The following is a 17,337-nucleotide window of genomic DNA, read 5'->3' on the forward strand; positions in this document are numbered from 1 at the left end:
ATTTACAGTACTGCATGATGGTTAAGAAAAACCAGGCTGATTTTCCCAAAACACATTTTTATAACCACTTTTGACAATATGGATTTTTGTTTTGGCTATCTCGTTTCTGTCTGGACAAATAAGCAGGTACGTTTATAGACCTAGAAAAGGAAATGATTTTTACTGACTCTGTTTGCAAAATGTTTTACTCTTCAGAGTGGAGAACATATTTCTCTGTTGTGGATTAAATCACCGTGCTTACAGGCTAGGAATGATCATCACAGAAGGGGATCTCTGGCAAACACCAGGAAACAGCAAGTTAGCATTTTTGAATATTCTATAGGAAAAAATAAACAAGAAACAAGAAAATTCCTGAAACCCAAGCAGGCACTTTGGGGTCACGTATCTGAGCAGATTTGCCCAAATAAGACAGTATTTCCTGCACCGAAAAATACTGAAGAATTACATAAAGATGCATTTGCTAAAAATTAATAAACAGTGGCTTCCAATTCTTTCAGTATACACATCTGAAGATCAGAAAGACGTGGATTTTTCTGTTTGTTTGGGTTTTTTTTCTGAACTTGAGAACCAAACTGCTACAGCTCCTTGATAATCAGTAACTGAAGTCCAGCTTCAAAAAGAGGTCCTTATATTTTGGTATAATTTAGTTCAAGTATGGATTAGTGACTTTCATACTATATTAAATCATGAGTCGGCAATGTTATATGCATCAGCTCTTGATGGCAATGTAAAACTGTGGGAGAAAGTCTGCTGGGAAGCTATGAAAGAAAGCACATTCAATTTGTCTATGAAGAAAATCAGAAAATCCTTTGATCTTGGAAATTTCAGCATGTGAGTCATTCCTAATGACTAAAATCAGGTCAGCATAGGTAAGCATTTCAAGTCCACCCCATGGCTCAGTTTGACCCTGCTGATCTGTTATTATGGCAAAATTGTTTGCATGACTGTTACAGCCCCACAGATGCCCTAATGTACTTTTAAAATCATTTTTTAGTTTGAAACAGGTAGTCTATGTCTATAGGACCTCAAAGGGACTTCCGTGGCTGGACAGAAGTAGTTGCAGTACATCAGATGACCAAGACCATAGTTTGAGGTTTTGTTTGACTCTAAGAAAATTTGGCTTAAAGAAAAAAACGAAAAAAACGCCAGCAATGTTGAAATAAGGTGGAAGGTAATAGATAAACTTGCTCTAAGACAAAGTGTCATAAGATCTAAGAGAATTTGGAAGGATTTAAAATACTTCTCTGATTTTCACTTTACTTATGTCATTCAGCCATAATAAAAAAGATAAGAACTTTAGGGCCCAAACTGGATTCACATCTAAGAGCAGCTGGGTGTGAGGAACAAATCTAAAATTAGGAATCAAACCGCCCTGAGCTGAATGGTGCCCACAATGTTTTCTAACAGCAGATCTTCTTATGTGAAAATAAGAAAATATTACTACCCACAAGTCTTTTCCTGGTACACAATACTATCTGTCAAAGAAAACCCCAATACAAGTATTCTATGTTTAGTCTGTAAAGAGCAGCTCTGCAAATTGAACCGGGCAAGATCCCAGACAACAGGCCCATACAAAGATCACATCTGGTTCGTTGAGGAATTCGTGATTTTTACATGCTGATAAATGTACCAGTCACTTCATCCAGTGGAGTGCATGGTCCAAAGCTGAAATCCAAAGACTAATATTTTACCTTTTGTCTTTTCCGGAGGATCCAGTTCTTCCAGAGTAGAAGTCTGACTTGCCTAAAGTAGCTCATTCTTCTGCATCAACACTTCAGGTTAACCTGTGGCAAAGGATGCATTGCCATTTCTCAGCAGACAGCTGAAACAGACCTCAGAGCAAAATAACAGCTTTCCGTTCTTACTTTAAGATTATGTTATCATAGAGATTGGTTCCTTTCCTTGTCTGCACCATTTAATTTTGCACTGGATACACTATCATACATGAAAAATCATGGTTTTCCTTTGTTTGGAGGCTGTTTCCTGTGACACATTTATCAGTGCCAAGAAGCAACAGAGAGGAAAAGCATCTCTTTTGAATGAAAAAAAGTCATTAACATTGAATCTAACTTGGACTTGCAAGTAATGAAAGCAGTTAATTGTTGCATCATTTAAGAGATTAAATCTGTGCTTTCAAACTATTTTTTCCAAGAAAAGATAGATTTACAATTGGACATTAATTTATATAAAACTGTTTAGTTATTATGATAAAGACAGAATTAGGTTTTCCATTCAGACACTATAAATGTATATTGATTAACACAGCCTGGAATTGATTTTGTAAAGGCAAATCCATTTTGTTGCCATTTTATTAAAAAATATGGGATCTCATATTTTAATGCTTTTAAATTCAGCAACTCCCACTACATTTTAGTAGGGATACCACAGAATTTAAAATATTGTATGCTCTCTTTTCTAGGTTTGTGACTCAGTTTAATCACCATGAATTTTTACTTTCAAAAGAAAAAGAGAATTTGACATATAAATCTAAATACCAGATACGGAGACCTGTTAAAAAAAATAAACAAACCATTTGAATTTGCTACCTGTATCCACTTCCTACTTTATAGCTGCCTTATGGGATTTAAACAATTGAAAAGTAGTTTCTTCATGAATGGTTAGTAACTGGGAGAACATAGAAAAGGATATGAAAGTTAAATATTGGAAAGCACTTTCTAATGATAAGAATAGTGAAGCAGTAGAACTGATTGCGTGAGAGGGCTGTGGGGCCTCCATTGCTGGAGATTACTCAAACCTCTATCAAGACTTACACAGGTAAAACTGCTCATGGATTAGATGATTTGTTGAATCTCTCCTTCCACTATTCTTCTAGCATTTTGTTTCTGGAAAATCTATTAAGTGGAGGAGATTTTGTCTGATTTTAAGAGACAAGGTTTGGAAAACACATCGGAATATTTTGGTCTAATGTGTCAACAAAGCATTAGTTAAAAGCATTAGACAAAAATCAGTAATAATTATTTGATTGTTTCAGAAAATCATCTCAGGACCACATTCTATGAACTGAAAAGGAATTTAGACCTCAGCCAGGGAGGAGGTGGCCAGCACTGACTAACCCTGCTGGAAAGGGATCCTAAAGAACGTGCAGATCTCTTCTGACATGCCGGGCATGGAAGAGATTGGAGCAGGATATTTAAGGCCAAATTTAGCTAGAATTGGCTTTGCTGCTTATTGGTGATCAAATAACAAAATCATTCTGCAGAAAGAATACCCATGCAAAACCAAGGATGTGAAAACCTGGAGCATTTTCCATATTTCCATATTCCAAACTGTAGGTCAACAGTTTCATGCAATTTTTAACGTCACTCCATCAACTCTAACTGCTTAAGTTACAGAGCACCACAAGAAGTGAGACTAGCTATAAAAAGCTACTGCTGTTGTAAAGAGTAAATGGATTAACACTTGATGGTTTGAAGATATACACTTTTGGGGTGTAACAGCTTCTCACTTTGAGTAGATAAAAACTAAAAGGAACAAAATTAACCCACAGCTTGGTGACTTTGCCCAACACCATAAGTTGAAAAAGGGTCTTAATAGTATAGACAATACTGGCATCCTAAACACACATCATGAAATGCAGAAGAGGACCAGGGAGATCTAGCTTCACACTGATGGGATCTGAAGCCTATTTCAATCCATTATGGGAAGAAACATTATTGAAGACTTGACATTGAGACCAAAGAACTGAATACAGCAGAATAAGAAATTCTGTATCAAATTCGCTAAATGCTAGTCCTCCCAGAGTTTTCACACTGTACTTGTGCAAAAAGGCATCCAACCATGCAGTAACAGAGGCCAATTTTGCAAGCCTAAGTGTCAGAACACAGACATTTCTTTTTCACAGAGCTGACACTAGGAAACCAATCTAGATTGATTATTTGATTGCTGAGTGTACTCAGGAGACAGAAAAGGCTAAATTTAGACACTAACATTCAAATTTTTTTCTCCTTCACTAAGCAATTGAAAAGAAGCACATGTAGTTCTTATTCAGACATTTACCCGATCCAGGGCACTTCTGAGCAATTAGCTGTTGGAAGGGTTTAGAACCCAGGAATAAAACCGGCTGAGTGTCATCAAGACAAGACAATACTTTTGCAGTTTCACTAGTGGCAGCAGGTTCTGCATGTAAACAGGCTGAAGGCTCATAAGAATATTCTCACCTGGAAAGCTATCCTGTATTTGGTTGCAGGCAGCTCCCAGCAGTCACCAACTTGCAGCTGCCATTAGTGTGGCATGCCTGCCACTCCTGAGGCATTTCCAGCAAGGTTCTCTTCACAGAGTTACCAACTATGGGCAGTCAGACGGCTTTCTGACACTCTTGCATAACCCAGGGCTCTCCAACCTGCAGCTATTCTGAAGAATGAATCCTACAGCTGAACAAATGAGGAAGAGCCATTTTTGTTCCAGCTCCTCTTGCCTTCCTCTAAACTCCAGATGGAGACTGCAATCTTTCTGCAACAGCTGTGAAAGGAAATTCAAGCCTTCATGTCAAGGCCATAAAATCTGTAGTCTGCCAGTGGCCTGGACTCTCCTCTTCCTCCTGGCTCTTTACTGAGCCATCCATCATTAAGAGTTTCTATCTCAGTGCGGGATTCCCTAGTAGTACAGAGTCTTATAGCTCATGTTCCTAAATCTCTCGCTATGTATGACATAACTGCAGCACCCTGTAACTTTCACTACTATTAGCAAGAAAATTTGTAGTGCAAGGCCATAAATGGGATTAGGATTGCCAGATAAAATGGCTGTTAGCATTTGCTCTGGAAAATCTAGCTATTTTTCTGAGACTAAAAATATAACTAGTAAAGAAGCCAAAACCAATAACCTTGGGGAAAAAAAGGGCAGTAAGTAAGGTTATCCAGATTGTGCTTGCTATTTAACCTGTAAGTTTTTTTACATTAAACCTTGCTAGTTACATTGGTTGATAGTGATGGGGAGAGATATTCCTTCTAAGAGGAGTAACTCAATGACAGACAACCTAATTAATATGCACAAAGTGCCAAAGGAATTCGTCTTTAAGAAAGCAACTACTACCAAGGCTAAATGAGTCAGAATTTAAGAGTACTTTTCCTTTTGGCCTAAACCAAACTATTTTAGTTATGGCATTAATACATGAAGTACAATCAACATATAAAACTTAAAGAAAGATTCTATTTTGCTCGTCAGATGCACTTTAGAATCACCTCTAATTTTAAGATGAGCAAGAATACATTTATATTTCCCCAGAGTGCTTTGTTTATAAAAACTTCACTAGGAGCTAAAGGGAAAGAACCTGCTTTCCTAAACGGAACAGCTTCACAGATGTGAGTGTTAAAGTGTATTAACCTGCTTAGGTTAATATACTTAGAATAATACTTAATACTGCTTAGAAAACTGAACTAGACAGGTGAACATGATACAAAAGTGTAGGAAAAAAATAACTAATGCAATCAGAAGACACTGGACAGATAAGCCTCAGACTCTGTAGCAGCACAGAATAAATAATTCATTTTCAGTCCTGAAATATCCTTTCCTATCTGGTCATTATTCAGACAGACTAACATAGAATTGTGTGGTTAAGATTCAAGCTCTACTAACTTAAGTAAAGCAAAACAGTATAATAAAATAATGGAGTAGGGCCATGATAAAAATAGTACCTAGCAATAATGTGTTGAGAACTCCACTTGGGCTCAGGAGGTACATGAATTTCTGGAGTGATTAGTCATGGTGGAGATCTATCTTCGTTCTTTAAAGGCAGCACCTTGCTCACAAACGCAGTGGTGGCTCGAGACAGCTGCAATTAGAAACAGCACAGGCACTAGAAGAAATTCAGTTTCCAAAAAAGCAAAGTTTATTAACATAGATGTTAACCCCCTCCTAAATCCAGAGAAAGCCCCATACACTTATGAACTGTTCATTCAGTTTTTCATTAGGCAGCTAATGCAAATTATGACTGTTGCTATTTAGAATGGCATCTGCTTGCTACCTGAAGACAACATGCTTGAGGGATGTGACTTATCCATGGCATATGAAAATCTGTGTTTTGTTAATTTTCCTTTTGCAGGAACTGACTTCCTTTCCAGGGGCTGACTGTAAGCGCCAACAAAAATAACTTGGTTCTATCACCAGCATACTATTGAAGCGTGGGAAGACTCTTACAAAGCCCCAACTCAAGAAAATAAAAAATAGCACTTATTTTTCACTTTTTTCTCTTTTTTTTTTCCTAGCAGTTCATACTATAACATAGAAGAATGATTTACTGAATACATTCAGAAAGAAAACACATATTGTTGACAGAAGACAAGAAAGTGAAATAAGTAATTGATTACATCAGTATTTACTGCTAGTTTTAATACACAGTATAATAAACCTAAATACTGATTTTAAATCAGTAGAAATAAATTAATTTAATCTCTACATTTTAAAAAAATCCGATTTCTCCAAGTTCAATCCTATTTTACAACTTCCAGGACAACATCAGAAGAAAAAAACAAGGGTTAAAAATATCTTTAAACAATGAAGTAATAAAAAAAGGCCTTTTCGTCACTCTTTTTCTGGCTTTTGTACTTCAGCAGGGAAATATGGTGACAGCTTTTATCACCTAGAACTTCTTGCTAAGACAGCACATATTCTAGTGTTACACCTGGAACCACAAAAAGATGTCTGGGTTAGGAATGAAGTTAACCATTTATTTCTCAGCTGATAGTGCAGGAGGCTGAAGACAGTCATGCAGTGAATCAGATATTGCTCTCTTTTACTTTACATGAGGTAACAGTGAGGCCTAGAAACCAGGTAAGCAAATTAGCATCACGTAGAGTAAGGTTTCATATTTTGACTGGCTGCCAACGACAAACAATAGCCCTTCCCTGACTTCATCCTGGAGGTTCAGTAGAACATTCCTGGCCTCCAGACTGTCAACAGCAGTTAGCAAAGGGTCCTCTTACCCTGCTTATACTATATCAATTACATCTTATTATCAAAAGCTATCAAGAATTTCTCTCAACTGAGTATTTCTTTAAGCCACTGACTTCTGAATTTAATCATTACTTACAGTATGTTCCTGCTTTTTCTGAGGAACCTGAGCTCCGGGGGTACTGACATATCACGGCCTTCCTCATTACCATCGGGTGAAGAACAGTGCAACGTATTCATTAATTTTCAAATTCTTTAATATTATCATGACAAACAAGTATCGCCCTCGGTAACTATTAGCAGATTATTTCAACTGTATGCCTGCTGATATGGCCTTAGAGAAGGCAGAAGTCTTTCCCACTACTTCAAAACTTAGTTCATGGGATTTTCAATACTTTCTCTAAGCTCCACTTGTTTCATGAAGATAGCACAAATCTTTTTTTCTACTGGAGAGTGTTTGAGACCGGGAATTTCTTCTAGGCTTTCTAGACAAATCAGAACTGCAGTAACTAGAGAAGATGATTTTTTTTCACTCCATTCATTTTCTCAAATTATTCTGATAAAATTCGTGTCCTTGCTGTTGCTATACTTCCCTTGCGAAAGGCCTGGGAAGTTTGTTCTTGTAACATCTGCGTGTGCAAGAATATAGGTATTTCAGTACATTTCTTCATGGACCATCACTCTCTAAGAACTGAGACAGCGAGACACAAAAATATCTGTTTCACCACACCACTACAGGAGAAAAAAATTTCATTCTTCTCATCTCATCTTCAACTTCATGTTTTCTAGAACTTCTAAAATGTCAGCAAGCTGCAAGCTCACATAGAAATACACGAAGCTAAGTACAACACGAGCTTGTGTGTGTTCAGACTCAAACCTCCAGAGATGCATTCAGAGAGAATTTCAACACGCTCTGTCCTACTTCAACTAATATTTACTAAATCAAGTTGCATATTAGTATTAAATGGCTCATTTCACATCTCCAACATAAATTACCCCCTCAATTAGTATGGTCAGATCCAGAAGCAAAAAAGTACTGAGTGAACATTGAATTCTTTATAGATTTTCATCTGTAAGGGTTGAAAGAGACAGCAATGCAGCAAAACCTCCCACGAGTGCTCATGCCGGGCAACAGCTCTGCATAAGCATTATCACAGCTTCCCTCACTGCCTCGCTGTGGCTGTTCTTCCAAGTAGAAGTTGAGCACCAATCCAGCCTTCATTATTTAAAAAAATGAAAAAGGATGTGGCAGTGTGTGTTTGTTTCTTTCTTCTTCACAGGGCTTTGGGGAGACCTTTGAGAATCCTCCATGAAACTTAATTTCGCTGAATTTAACGATCGATAGGTTTACACCAGACCACACCGCAGCTCTGACAGCAGAGCACTGCACACTGCTTCCTTCCCAGCGCCACGTCAGCACCTTCAAGCCTCTGAGCAGATTTGCCACCTAAACCACTGACTTTAACCTGGCTTCCTTCACAAAGGATGACAGGCAAGCTCCTCTTTTACAGGTGGCTTTGATCTAATTTCTGTTGGACATACGTTCATATCACAGCTGAGACTCACCCTGCTGCAATCTTGACAGAGAAAAAAAGGGCTTTATAAAGACACAGAGGGAAGTCCACTCGGATTAATTACAAGCGGTGCAAAGCAGAGAAGCTAGTGCTGCTGCTGCTTGGCTGCAGACTCTGTTTAAGCACCACGACTATGTCCGAAGCAATGGGACAATTTAATACTTTTACTCAGCAAAAAAACATTTTAAGTCAAGTTATTTTAAGAAAATGGATCCTTTTTTTGCTGCCTACATGTACACAGAGACTGCTCTAACAGATTAAACTAATCTCTCCTAATTAGATTTTTTTTACGTCACAATTGGATCATGGTAGGGTATATTTGTTTTCTATGTTCAGCTACATCAGCTGTGTCTGTGACCTATTTTTGCTTTGTAAAGAGTGGGATCTTTGAAAGTAAACAGAGGAAGCTTATGTGGGGCCTATCAGTTCACATGGGAGGGGAAAATACAGTTCAGCTTATGGAGCACACTGCAGAGTTTCTCCAGTAGCTCTACCCACAGTTGTCACTATCCCTTAGAGACTTCCTAATGATCTGTAGTTCGTTGCCAGCAGCAGCAAAGGAGGAGGCATTCCATTTATGCATCGGAACATAATTAAAGCAATGAGTGGAAATAGAGATTTGATGATAGTTCTTGCATTATGCCTACAATAGATACCTGATAACATAAAAGTTCCCTGTGGTGTACATTCATGAACACCTACATTCAATGCATAGGGTCATACGGTGTGGGTGTTCTGTTATCCCCTCGCCTACTACAGGTCTAAAAGGTATTCTAAATACCAGCATTTTGTTAGTTTTCTTATTTCCAGGCTTATTCCTGACTTTTGATTACAAAGTCAAATGTGGTTAAATGCTGTTTGTCCAGCAAATTATAAAAGCATCCCCAGTGAATTCTCCAGCAACAAAAGCTAAGATTTATCTAAAGTGAATAGAATTTTAAAATTACCTGAAAAGACAGCTTTGAAAATACGAACACTCGTGTGTACTGGGTGTGCTCATGGGCCAACACTTCTAATTTTCAGGTATAATTCTTTCCAGCATCCAAACAATTTCTTAATTGGTGAGATGTTCTTTCTTACACATGTAGAAGAGCATGTCCCTAAACACAACCTTGCTAGAAAGCTAACACAATTAGTGCTAACTCGATTTTGCCCAGGCAAACTGTAGGAGCATGCATGTGTATCTTATATAGATAAACAGATACATCTGTGTGTGGGTGTAGAGAAATCTTCACATACACAGGCTGGGGTTTTCTGAGTTAAAGTTTTGCACCCAGCATCTTAAACTGCTGGGGAAAACCCAAGCTGAGGGTTTTTAAATTTTTCTTACGTGTTTCAGAGGCCTCACTCCATGAAATAGATAAGGAATGACCTGAAGGACAAGAATGGGAAGTTGTGGCAAGCTGGAGTCAAATGATATTTCTTGGATATGGCTGCTAGTAAAAAAATGAAAGAAAGGAGACAGAAAGCGACGAAACGAGTTGCACTACTTGAATAGGTGGCAAAGAACAAGCTGCAAAGAAATGAGTGCACAGAAACCGGTGGAAGCTGTATTATTCACAAGGTATGGCTCAATGGGAGCACTGACAAGAAATCAGAGAGAATAAAAGGCCAGTGAAAATTTCATTTGAAAGGTGTATTTCGAAGAACGAAAGACAATTGGAATCAGACTCTTCCACACATAAAACACAGGGAAATGTAGCATCTTAAACAGATCTTGTCCATGTGCAAACTCAGTGGTGGGCTAATCACCCCAATCTGTGGTTAAACAAGCAAAGCACACCAAGTGCCAACTCAGAAGGCATGTTTTCTATTTCTGGCATAATCCAGTTTACTTCATATAGACACCCTTCGTCATCCAGCAGCATAGGGGCTGAGGAGCGAGGATTTTCCTAGCATTCACCTTCCTCAAACTTTTTACGTTTTGGAAGATTTAGGATGGCTTTTCCTTCTACCTGTGAGTGAAAACACTTTTCAAGGATCCCACGCAACTCCGAATTAAAAACAGAACTCCCCTCTCTCTACAAAGACAAATGGGCATGCAGATAGAACATTTTATTCAGAAGGACTTGTCTCCAAAGCATCCTCCTGTGAAATGTATTTCCATTTTGACATGTTTACATAGAATAGCATTGTTTGTAAATATTAGAACCCCCCCCCCCAAACTTTGCTAGTGGGAAGCTGAAATGTTTTTTTCCCATTTTCCCAGCATATTAAGTCTATGTGTACATTGACAAGTGGGATGGCCCAGTAAGAGCAGATTTATAGAGCGAAACGGTGTGTGCTGAGGACTCGGCACACACACACTATGTGTCCGGGGGTTACTTCAGATGAGCTCCAGTCTGGCCCCACTGACCCAACAGGCATTAGCAGCTGCACCACATCAGGTACACTGCTGAAACACATGTTCTTGTTTAGTCTCATCCAAAAAGAATCAAGTTTGTGTGCTCTAAGATCACTCTGTACTGTGAACTACAGAGGTACGAAGAGGAGTCATTTAAAAAGTACAAACATGCTCTGAACTAAGTTACCAATGTTAGCGTACGCACATTAACTGCCTTCGCAGAGTGTTTCATGTCAGCTTTCAGACGAACTCAATTAGGCCTCTGCTACACCACAGAAGCTAAAGAATTCATGGATTTGCAAGCAAAACAAGGACTTCTTAAATAGAAGCAATTAAAAAACTGGAAAACTTACCACAAAAGCTTACCTCATGTGTGAGCACTGCTGTGCTATGGGAAAGAGAAAGGTTTCTGAAGGAATGTTCAGCTTGGCTGCAAAGAAACACATATCTTAGATGCAGTTAGCACTTGCAGAATAACACTGCTCAGTTTTAAGGAGATTGTTTTAATCCCCTGCTTGATACAGAACAGCTCAATCTGCGAGTTTAAGGACTCCTGAATAAAAATCCTCCCAAATATCCAATATGACCAGCACAAGCAGAATGAAGTCTATACTAGGAGGCTGATACTTCTGAAGGTATTTCTTCAGATCTGAACAAACCCTGTATTTGAAAAGATGGTCTCAGAATGGTAGTTCTGGTAGCATTAGGGGCCCTCCTAAACAAACAGCTGTCATGACTAATTAGGTCAGGGACTTATGGAAGTCGGTACTCTGCCAGAGCTTTAAGCGGGATGAGGCAGTGCATTACGACTTCAGAAAACGCAATTACCAAGCAAATGTGACACAGAAAGGTTTCCTCCCCAGAGGGCAAGCCACAGGGTGCTGGCACTTTGCATGACCCAGAGCCCTGTCACCTGGGGCAGGCGGGTGGGATTACTGCAATTCAGTTAGGGTGAAGCGATTTCAAACACAAGACCTCGGGAGATCTGCATCAGAACCGAAAGAAACAATAGGGACCATTAGTAACATTTTCAGTCAAAAAGAAAGCCAAAGTCTCTTCCCCTAGGCTTAAGGCTCTGCCGCCGCGGCCGGTCACGTCCCGCCTCCGCAGGCTCCTCAGGGCTCTGTCCCGCGGGCGGGAGGCGGCCGCCGCTCCCCGGGGCCTGCTGAGGCGCTTCCTCACAGGGAGGGGAAGGCCTCAGCGTACCAGCCCGAACAAAACACGGCCTTGGCGTCAAGGCGCAAACATTTACAAAAATTTACAAATTAAAAAGTCACACGCTGGCCCTTAAGCCACTGCCTCCCGGCCCCCCGAAGGCTGCCCCGTCCCCCGGTCTGACAGGAAGGTTCTGGAAGAACCCCCTGGCCCCAGCCCCGCAGCCCCTCCTGTGGCATCGCCACCCTGGGTAGCAGGGTCACAACTCCTAAATAAGCTTCAAAGGTTTTCATTTCAAAAGAAGTGCACTTGTTCCTTCACTTGTCTTGCATAAAAAGAGTCAAAGACATTATAGAGCAGGGACATGCATAATTCATCTCTTGAAAGTGATCATTTTTTCAAAAAAATAACATGGTTTTATGAGACACCTACTCATTCACATACACAGGCATGCAGAAGGGCGCTGTGCGCTCCCGCTCCCGGCCCAGCCTGCCAGTAGCTGCCTGGCTATGGGAAACATCGAACAAAGACCTGAAGCACATTTAAAACAACAGAAACCTTTCACACTAGCAAAACATGGAAGCAGATGGTACATGAAAAGCAATATGGTAACAACCAGTAGTAACTGGCATTATGACTTGGTTAAAAAATGTTTGTTTCTCACAGATCAGTATTTGCTGTCGTAATTCTCCATCTCAGGAGCCTGCCCTGGGGAGCACTGGAGACCCTCCATCCAACCAGACTTAAGCCATTAGCATATTCAGTGCTACACATATGCTAAAACACTTCAAAAAAAATATAGTGAGACAATAGATTTAATGATAGCTCACAAATTAATTTGCCATCTTGTGGCCCTAATCTATACTGACCAGCACCATCCTTTTCACAGCTCTGCTACGAGGTTCTGCTACAATGCCTGTAATGTTTCACTAATGCTGCTTCTGCTCATTAACCAGTTGTGTGGGGTTCCCCCCCCATCTCAAAGTCGAACAAACTGCCATTTATGTCAAGAAGCCTTTATCCCTCCTCTTATTTTATATTATGCAACTCACAGTACCGGTCTGGGCAGATAGAAGCATCTGGCATCTTCAGCTTTTTTGTAGTATGAGGCAGCTCCCCAAAGAAATGGCTCCTAGCATGGCCAGAACCATCCATGGCCTTTGCCAAAAGCACAAGCCATGCTTCCATGGAAGTGTGACAAGGAATCAGAAGTTCAGAGTTGCGAGTTTAATATCTTTTGTTCTGGAAACTAAAAATCAGAATACCTCCACTGAATGCAGTGTGGGATTTTATTTGGGGTATTTTGGGAAGAAGTGCAAAGGGAATGGAGTAGGAAAGTCCAGTATATTTTATGTTGTAAAAACAGAAAAGTGATTCTTTGCTCTTCCTGTCCTCTGAGAGTTCTCTTGGTTCTTGTATCAGTAGAAAGTACCATGCTAAAAAACTGTACTCTGTAGTATGTGAGAAAGGGTCAAGCTAATTGTAATCTCATTAAGAAAAGCGTGCTGCCCCCTGTCCCCAGAAGACAGATGCCGCAGAGTACTATACTGTAGCAAAGGCCAAATGTCTGTATTTTAATAAATTAGAAAAAATCCAGATATAGAAGCCATAGAGTCACTGAAATGTTAACAAGTTAATATATTTTAAAGCAAATATAACACAGTGTACACATAAAAACCATTTAATACAAAGTGAAAACCATTAGATGCACCTACTAATGCAGATTTTTGGTTATTTTCAGCTCCTTCACTGAAACTTGGAAACAATGCTCTTCATTTCAGTTCCACCAGGTTAAGTAGTGAAACTGATCTACTGCAAGCAAATCACTGCCTTTTCATTCACCTGGGAAAGACAGCACCACTGCAACTAATAAGTCTCTCCAGAAGGGCATCCAAAAGGAACAGGCTGTGCACATTTGCCCCACTCGCTAAGCTACACAAGAAACCAGATGTGGATTGATCGCTGCTTCCGAATAGTAAAGCTCAGTAAGTGCATCTTTGCTGTACAAAAAAAAAAATTAAAGTGACAACATAGAAAACTGGCAACAGATAACCATGTCTGCCTAAAATATACACATATGATACATAATTATAGGTAATGCTGGCCAGTACGTAAGTCTGTTCAGAAGCAAAGCTTTAATTGCACAGATTAGAAAACTGAACAAATGCTTTTACAGAGCAAAGCACAAGCTTTGGTTTATGCTTAGACAGTGAACATTAAACCTTCCGTTTTTATTATAATGTCTATTATGAAAAATGGCTCCTTTCACTGCTACATGTAATAGTTGTTTCTCTATGAATAAGCACTCCATTCCATACAATGAAATGATGCTCAGTGTCTTATTCAATGACCCATTAGCTGTATCTAGACTGGGAATGCATTAAATCGTTATGAAAAGCTACTGAATTACAAAAAAAGTTTTACTGATTTCCTTCACAATTCCCCAGCCCCCCCCCCCCCCCCTTTTTTAAAATGCTGCATATATAAAAATAACTCCAATATGGCACGAAAGTGGGATTCTTAAGGGAAGGCAAAGGATAAAGGGGCAAAGGGAAGCCTCCACTGGCAACATCAAATTGCATACAGTCCAAGAGGAATTTGCACCCTATACAAAATGAGCTTCCCTGTGTTCCAGTTCTTGGATCCTTTTTGGTCTCAGTCTCTGGTAAGTAGGCTTCAGATCTGTGGGGTGAATATCCTCTGAGCTAGTTTTTTGTTCATTTGTGTTTTGTTCAGGATCACCTGATGGAAGTGCAGAGCTGCTAGCCAGTTTCACAGTATTATCCTGGTGAAGCACAGAGCTAGCACTGGTTGGTGCACAAGCTTTAGCAAAAGAACCCTCTTCGTTTTGTTTTGATTTGGTAGAGGGCGGTTTATAAAATGTCCCTGGGGGTGGTTGCAATGTTCTTGGTGCCCTGAAGGCAGCAAGAGGATTGGCATCAGGCCCATTCCCTTCTGTTGCTGTCCTTCCTGACCTGACAGAAACAGAATATGGCTTACTAGGAGGAACGGCATTAGCTGAATTGTTACCAATGCTGCATGATGAAGATAAGGCACCTGCAGTTCCACTCTCAAGTGCTCGGTTCTCCTGGGGCACATTAGTCACGATCATTGCTGTCCTTGCTGTAATATCATACTGTTTATATTGCTTGTCGCATGTTTTTCGCAGCATCTGGGTGTCATAACAAGGAAGTCTGCAGCAGGTATTTACAGCAGGGAGCACCTTCACCTCTGAAACTTCTTCAATAGTAGGGCTCCTGCCAAGCTTCTCTGGACTTACTGCTCCTGCGTTTCGTGAATTTCTTTCATTCAAAACACACGCAGGAAGTATTCGGTCTACAGGTAGGCTCACAGGGCGAGCAGCCGGTTTTGTCCTTGGAACCCGCAATGGAACTTTGGTAATCTGACGGTTAGGTTTTGCAGGAAATAAGTTAATTTTACAGCTGTCTTCACCTAGAGAAACAAATGAATGATTGTCTCTCTCTGAAGCTGGACTCACAGCATCACCTAGAAACACACAAATAGATGTGACTGGACTGTTGCGCCAAATATAAAGAGAAGTCAGCAAAACTTTTGCCAACAGAATATGAACTTTATTAATGATCCCTTGACAGCTGGTATTTTAATAGGATAACAGTTGGTATACCTTGTATACATACTAAGAATATCCTACTCTAACTAAATGTTAGCATTTCAATAGAAGTAAAACACATACTGTACAGATGTAACCAAGGAGGATACTAAGGAGAAAACAGGCGAAGAGACACTGCACTTTTTTTTTGGCTAGCGCCTTCCCATCCCTGAATATTTTCAGTTTTAGTATGTTTCAGAATGTTGCGCTGTTAATGTACTGGACATGACTGAACTAGTAACACCAACTGAAAAATCAGTATAATTAAAAGGGATCATGTATAGTTAGTCCTAAATAAAGTAGACGAAATCACACCTACATTAAAACAAACCACTGTAGTAGCACAGGCAGATAAACAGAAAAAAAATCTTATAGAAGATTTATAGTTAGTTTAGCAAACCTGGCTCTTTTGGAGCAGAAATATTAATATCCAAAATGCTGGTAGCTGATGATTCTGTCAGAGAATTACTCCTCCCAGAGCCTTCGGGTTTAGTTCCAGTGGGCGGCAATGATACGCATTCTGGGGGAAAACAATGGTCAAAACATTTTAATTGCTGGATATTGGTTTGCAGCATCATAGTGGATTTCAGAAATCCAGAGTCACAGCATAATTATCTTTTCTTTTAAAAAGGGAGCAACCAAAACACTCTTACCAAATACTTTAAACTCTGATTCCATAAACACGGGTTTCTTGAAAGCCTTTAGAAAGATTTAATTCTCCGTTCCTCTTACAAAGATAAACAGTATATCAAGCAGTGATAAGCAGGTTTTATCACTTGCTTCTGTCTAAATTAAAAAGCTGCATGCACTATGATCTAATGCATCCATGACTGCTTATTCACCCACCCCAAGACTTAATAAAAGCACACTAACCGGTTACAGATGTATCTACTTGTTCTTTTGTATTCTTGCTATTGTTTGATTCCAAAAACAATGCAGCTGTTTCTGAAGCTCTGCTTTCACTTGGAGCTATCAAAATACCCTGTTAACAAAAGTCAGAGCAAAAGTAAATGAGAAGTCAAGAGGAAATGCACTCATCAAAAAACCCAAAGATTTTATAGAAACATGCTCTGGAACGTTGCAGCATTTCACAGAGAAGTTAAGACGGCACAGGTAACATTGAGGCAGGACAAGAAAAGTCACTCACTTCCTTTACGGCAACAAATGACTTCCTCTGCTGCTGTGGCTCCCTCTCTTCTGCTGATAAAGCAACTCTGACTGTAATGGCAGTTTCTTCAGACTGAGATGTGCTCAGAAGTGGTTTCAATGAAACATCAAATATCTTTTCATAGTATGTTATGAGCAGCTCCACTACCCGGGCTTGATAAGGGTAATCCACAAGTGATGACAAAGAAACTGTAGCATCTGTTTGACGCGGCCTGATCAGAGTTGGGCCAAATATTATGCCAAGGTTGCTGGCTGACATTTTATTTTCATCAGACTGTTCTGTAACCCTGCATAACGAGGGGAAAAAAAAACCCAAACCCCAAGAGTTAGAAGGTCTTACTACTTCAGAAATATTTTACATATTAAAATATTATCTTATGTCTAAAGAGGCTAAAAGACAATAAAAAAACGAAGGTGGGTTTGGTAGGTAGGCAGAATGTTTAACGTTATTTGTGGCTATCTGGCATTTCTGGGGTTGGGGAAAAGAACGCCTCTCATTCTAAGTAATAATATAGCTGTGGCCCAATATTACCCATTTTTATTGGTAGTCATCAACTTGG

General features: G+C 39.6%; 2 protein-coding genes across 5 annotated transcripts in view; both read right to left on the reverse strand.

The window, feature by feature from the left end:
* Positions 1 to 1,757, reverse strand: part of ABCA4 (ATP binding cassette subfamily A member 4) — a gene marked incomplete at both ends in the record, with an annotated part of 75,229 nt that extends 73,472 nt beyond the window's left edge. Inside the window, one exon of the mRNA XM_082314688.1 lies at positions 1,692 to 1,757. Coding sequence (XP_082170814.1) covers positions 1,692 to 1,757 — 66 coding nt within the window. The remainder of the gene's footprint in view (positions 1 to 1,691) is intronic.
* A 12,701-nt stretch (positions 1,758 to 14,458) lies between these two features.
* The window catches only part of ARHGAP29 (Rho GTPase activating protein 29), a 54,083-nt gene continuing 51,204 nt past the window's right edge, over positions 14,459 to 17,337 (reverse strand). For 3 of the 4 annotated variants that reach the window (XM_082313770.1, XM_082313771.1, XM_082313769.1), the window contains exons 21-24: positions 16,758 to 17,064; positions 16,484 to 16,592; positions 16,011 to 16,130; positions 14,459 to 15,486 (exon numbers count right to left, since the gene is read on the reverse strand). In XM_082313770.1, the coding sequence (XP_082169896.1) occupies positions 14,585 to 15,486; positions 16,011 to 16,130; positions 16,484 to 16,592; positions 16,758 to 17,064 (1,438 nt within the window). In that variant the 3' untranslated portion in view covers positions 14,459 to 14,584. The remainder of the gene's footprint in view (positions 15,487 to 16,010; positions 16,131 to 16,483; positions 16,593 to 16,757; positions 17,065 to 17,337) is intronic. The other variant, XM_082313772.1, reaches the window with a different exon arrangement.

Source organism: Platalea leucorodia (assembly GCF_965183815.1).
Source record: "Platalea leucorodia genome assembly, chromosome: 5".
Classification (NCBI taxonomy): Eukaryota; Metazoa; Chordata; class Aves; order Pelecaniformes; family Threskiornithidae; genus Platalea; species Platalea leucorodia.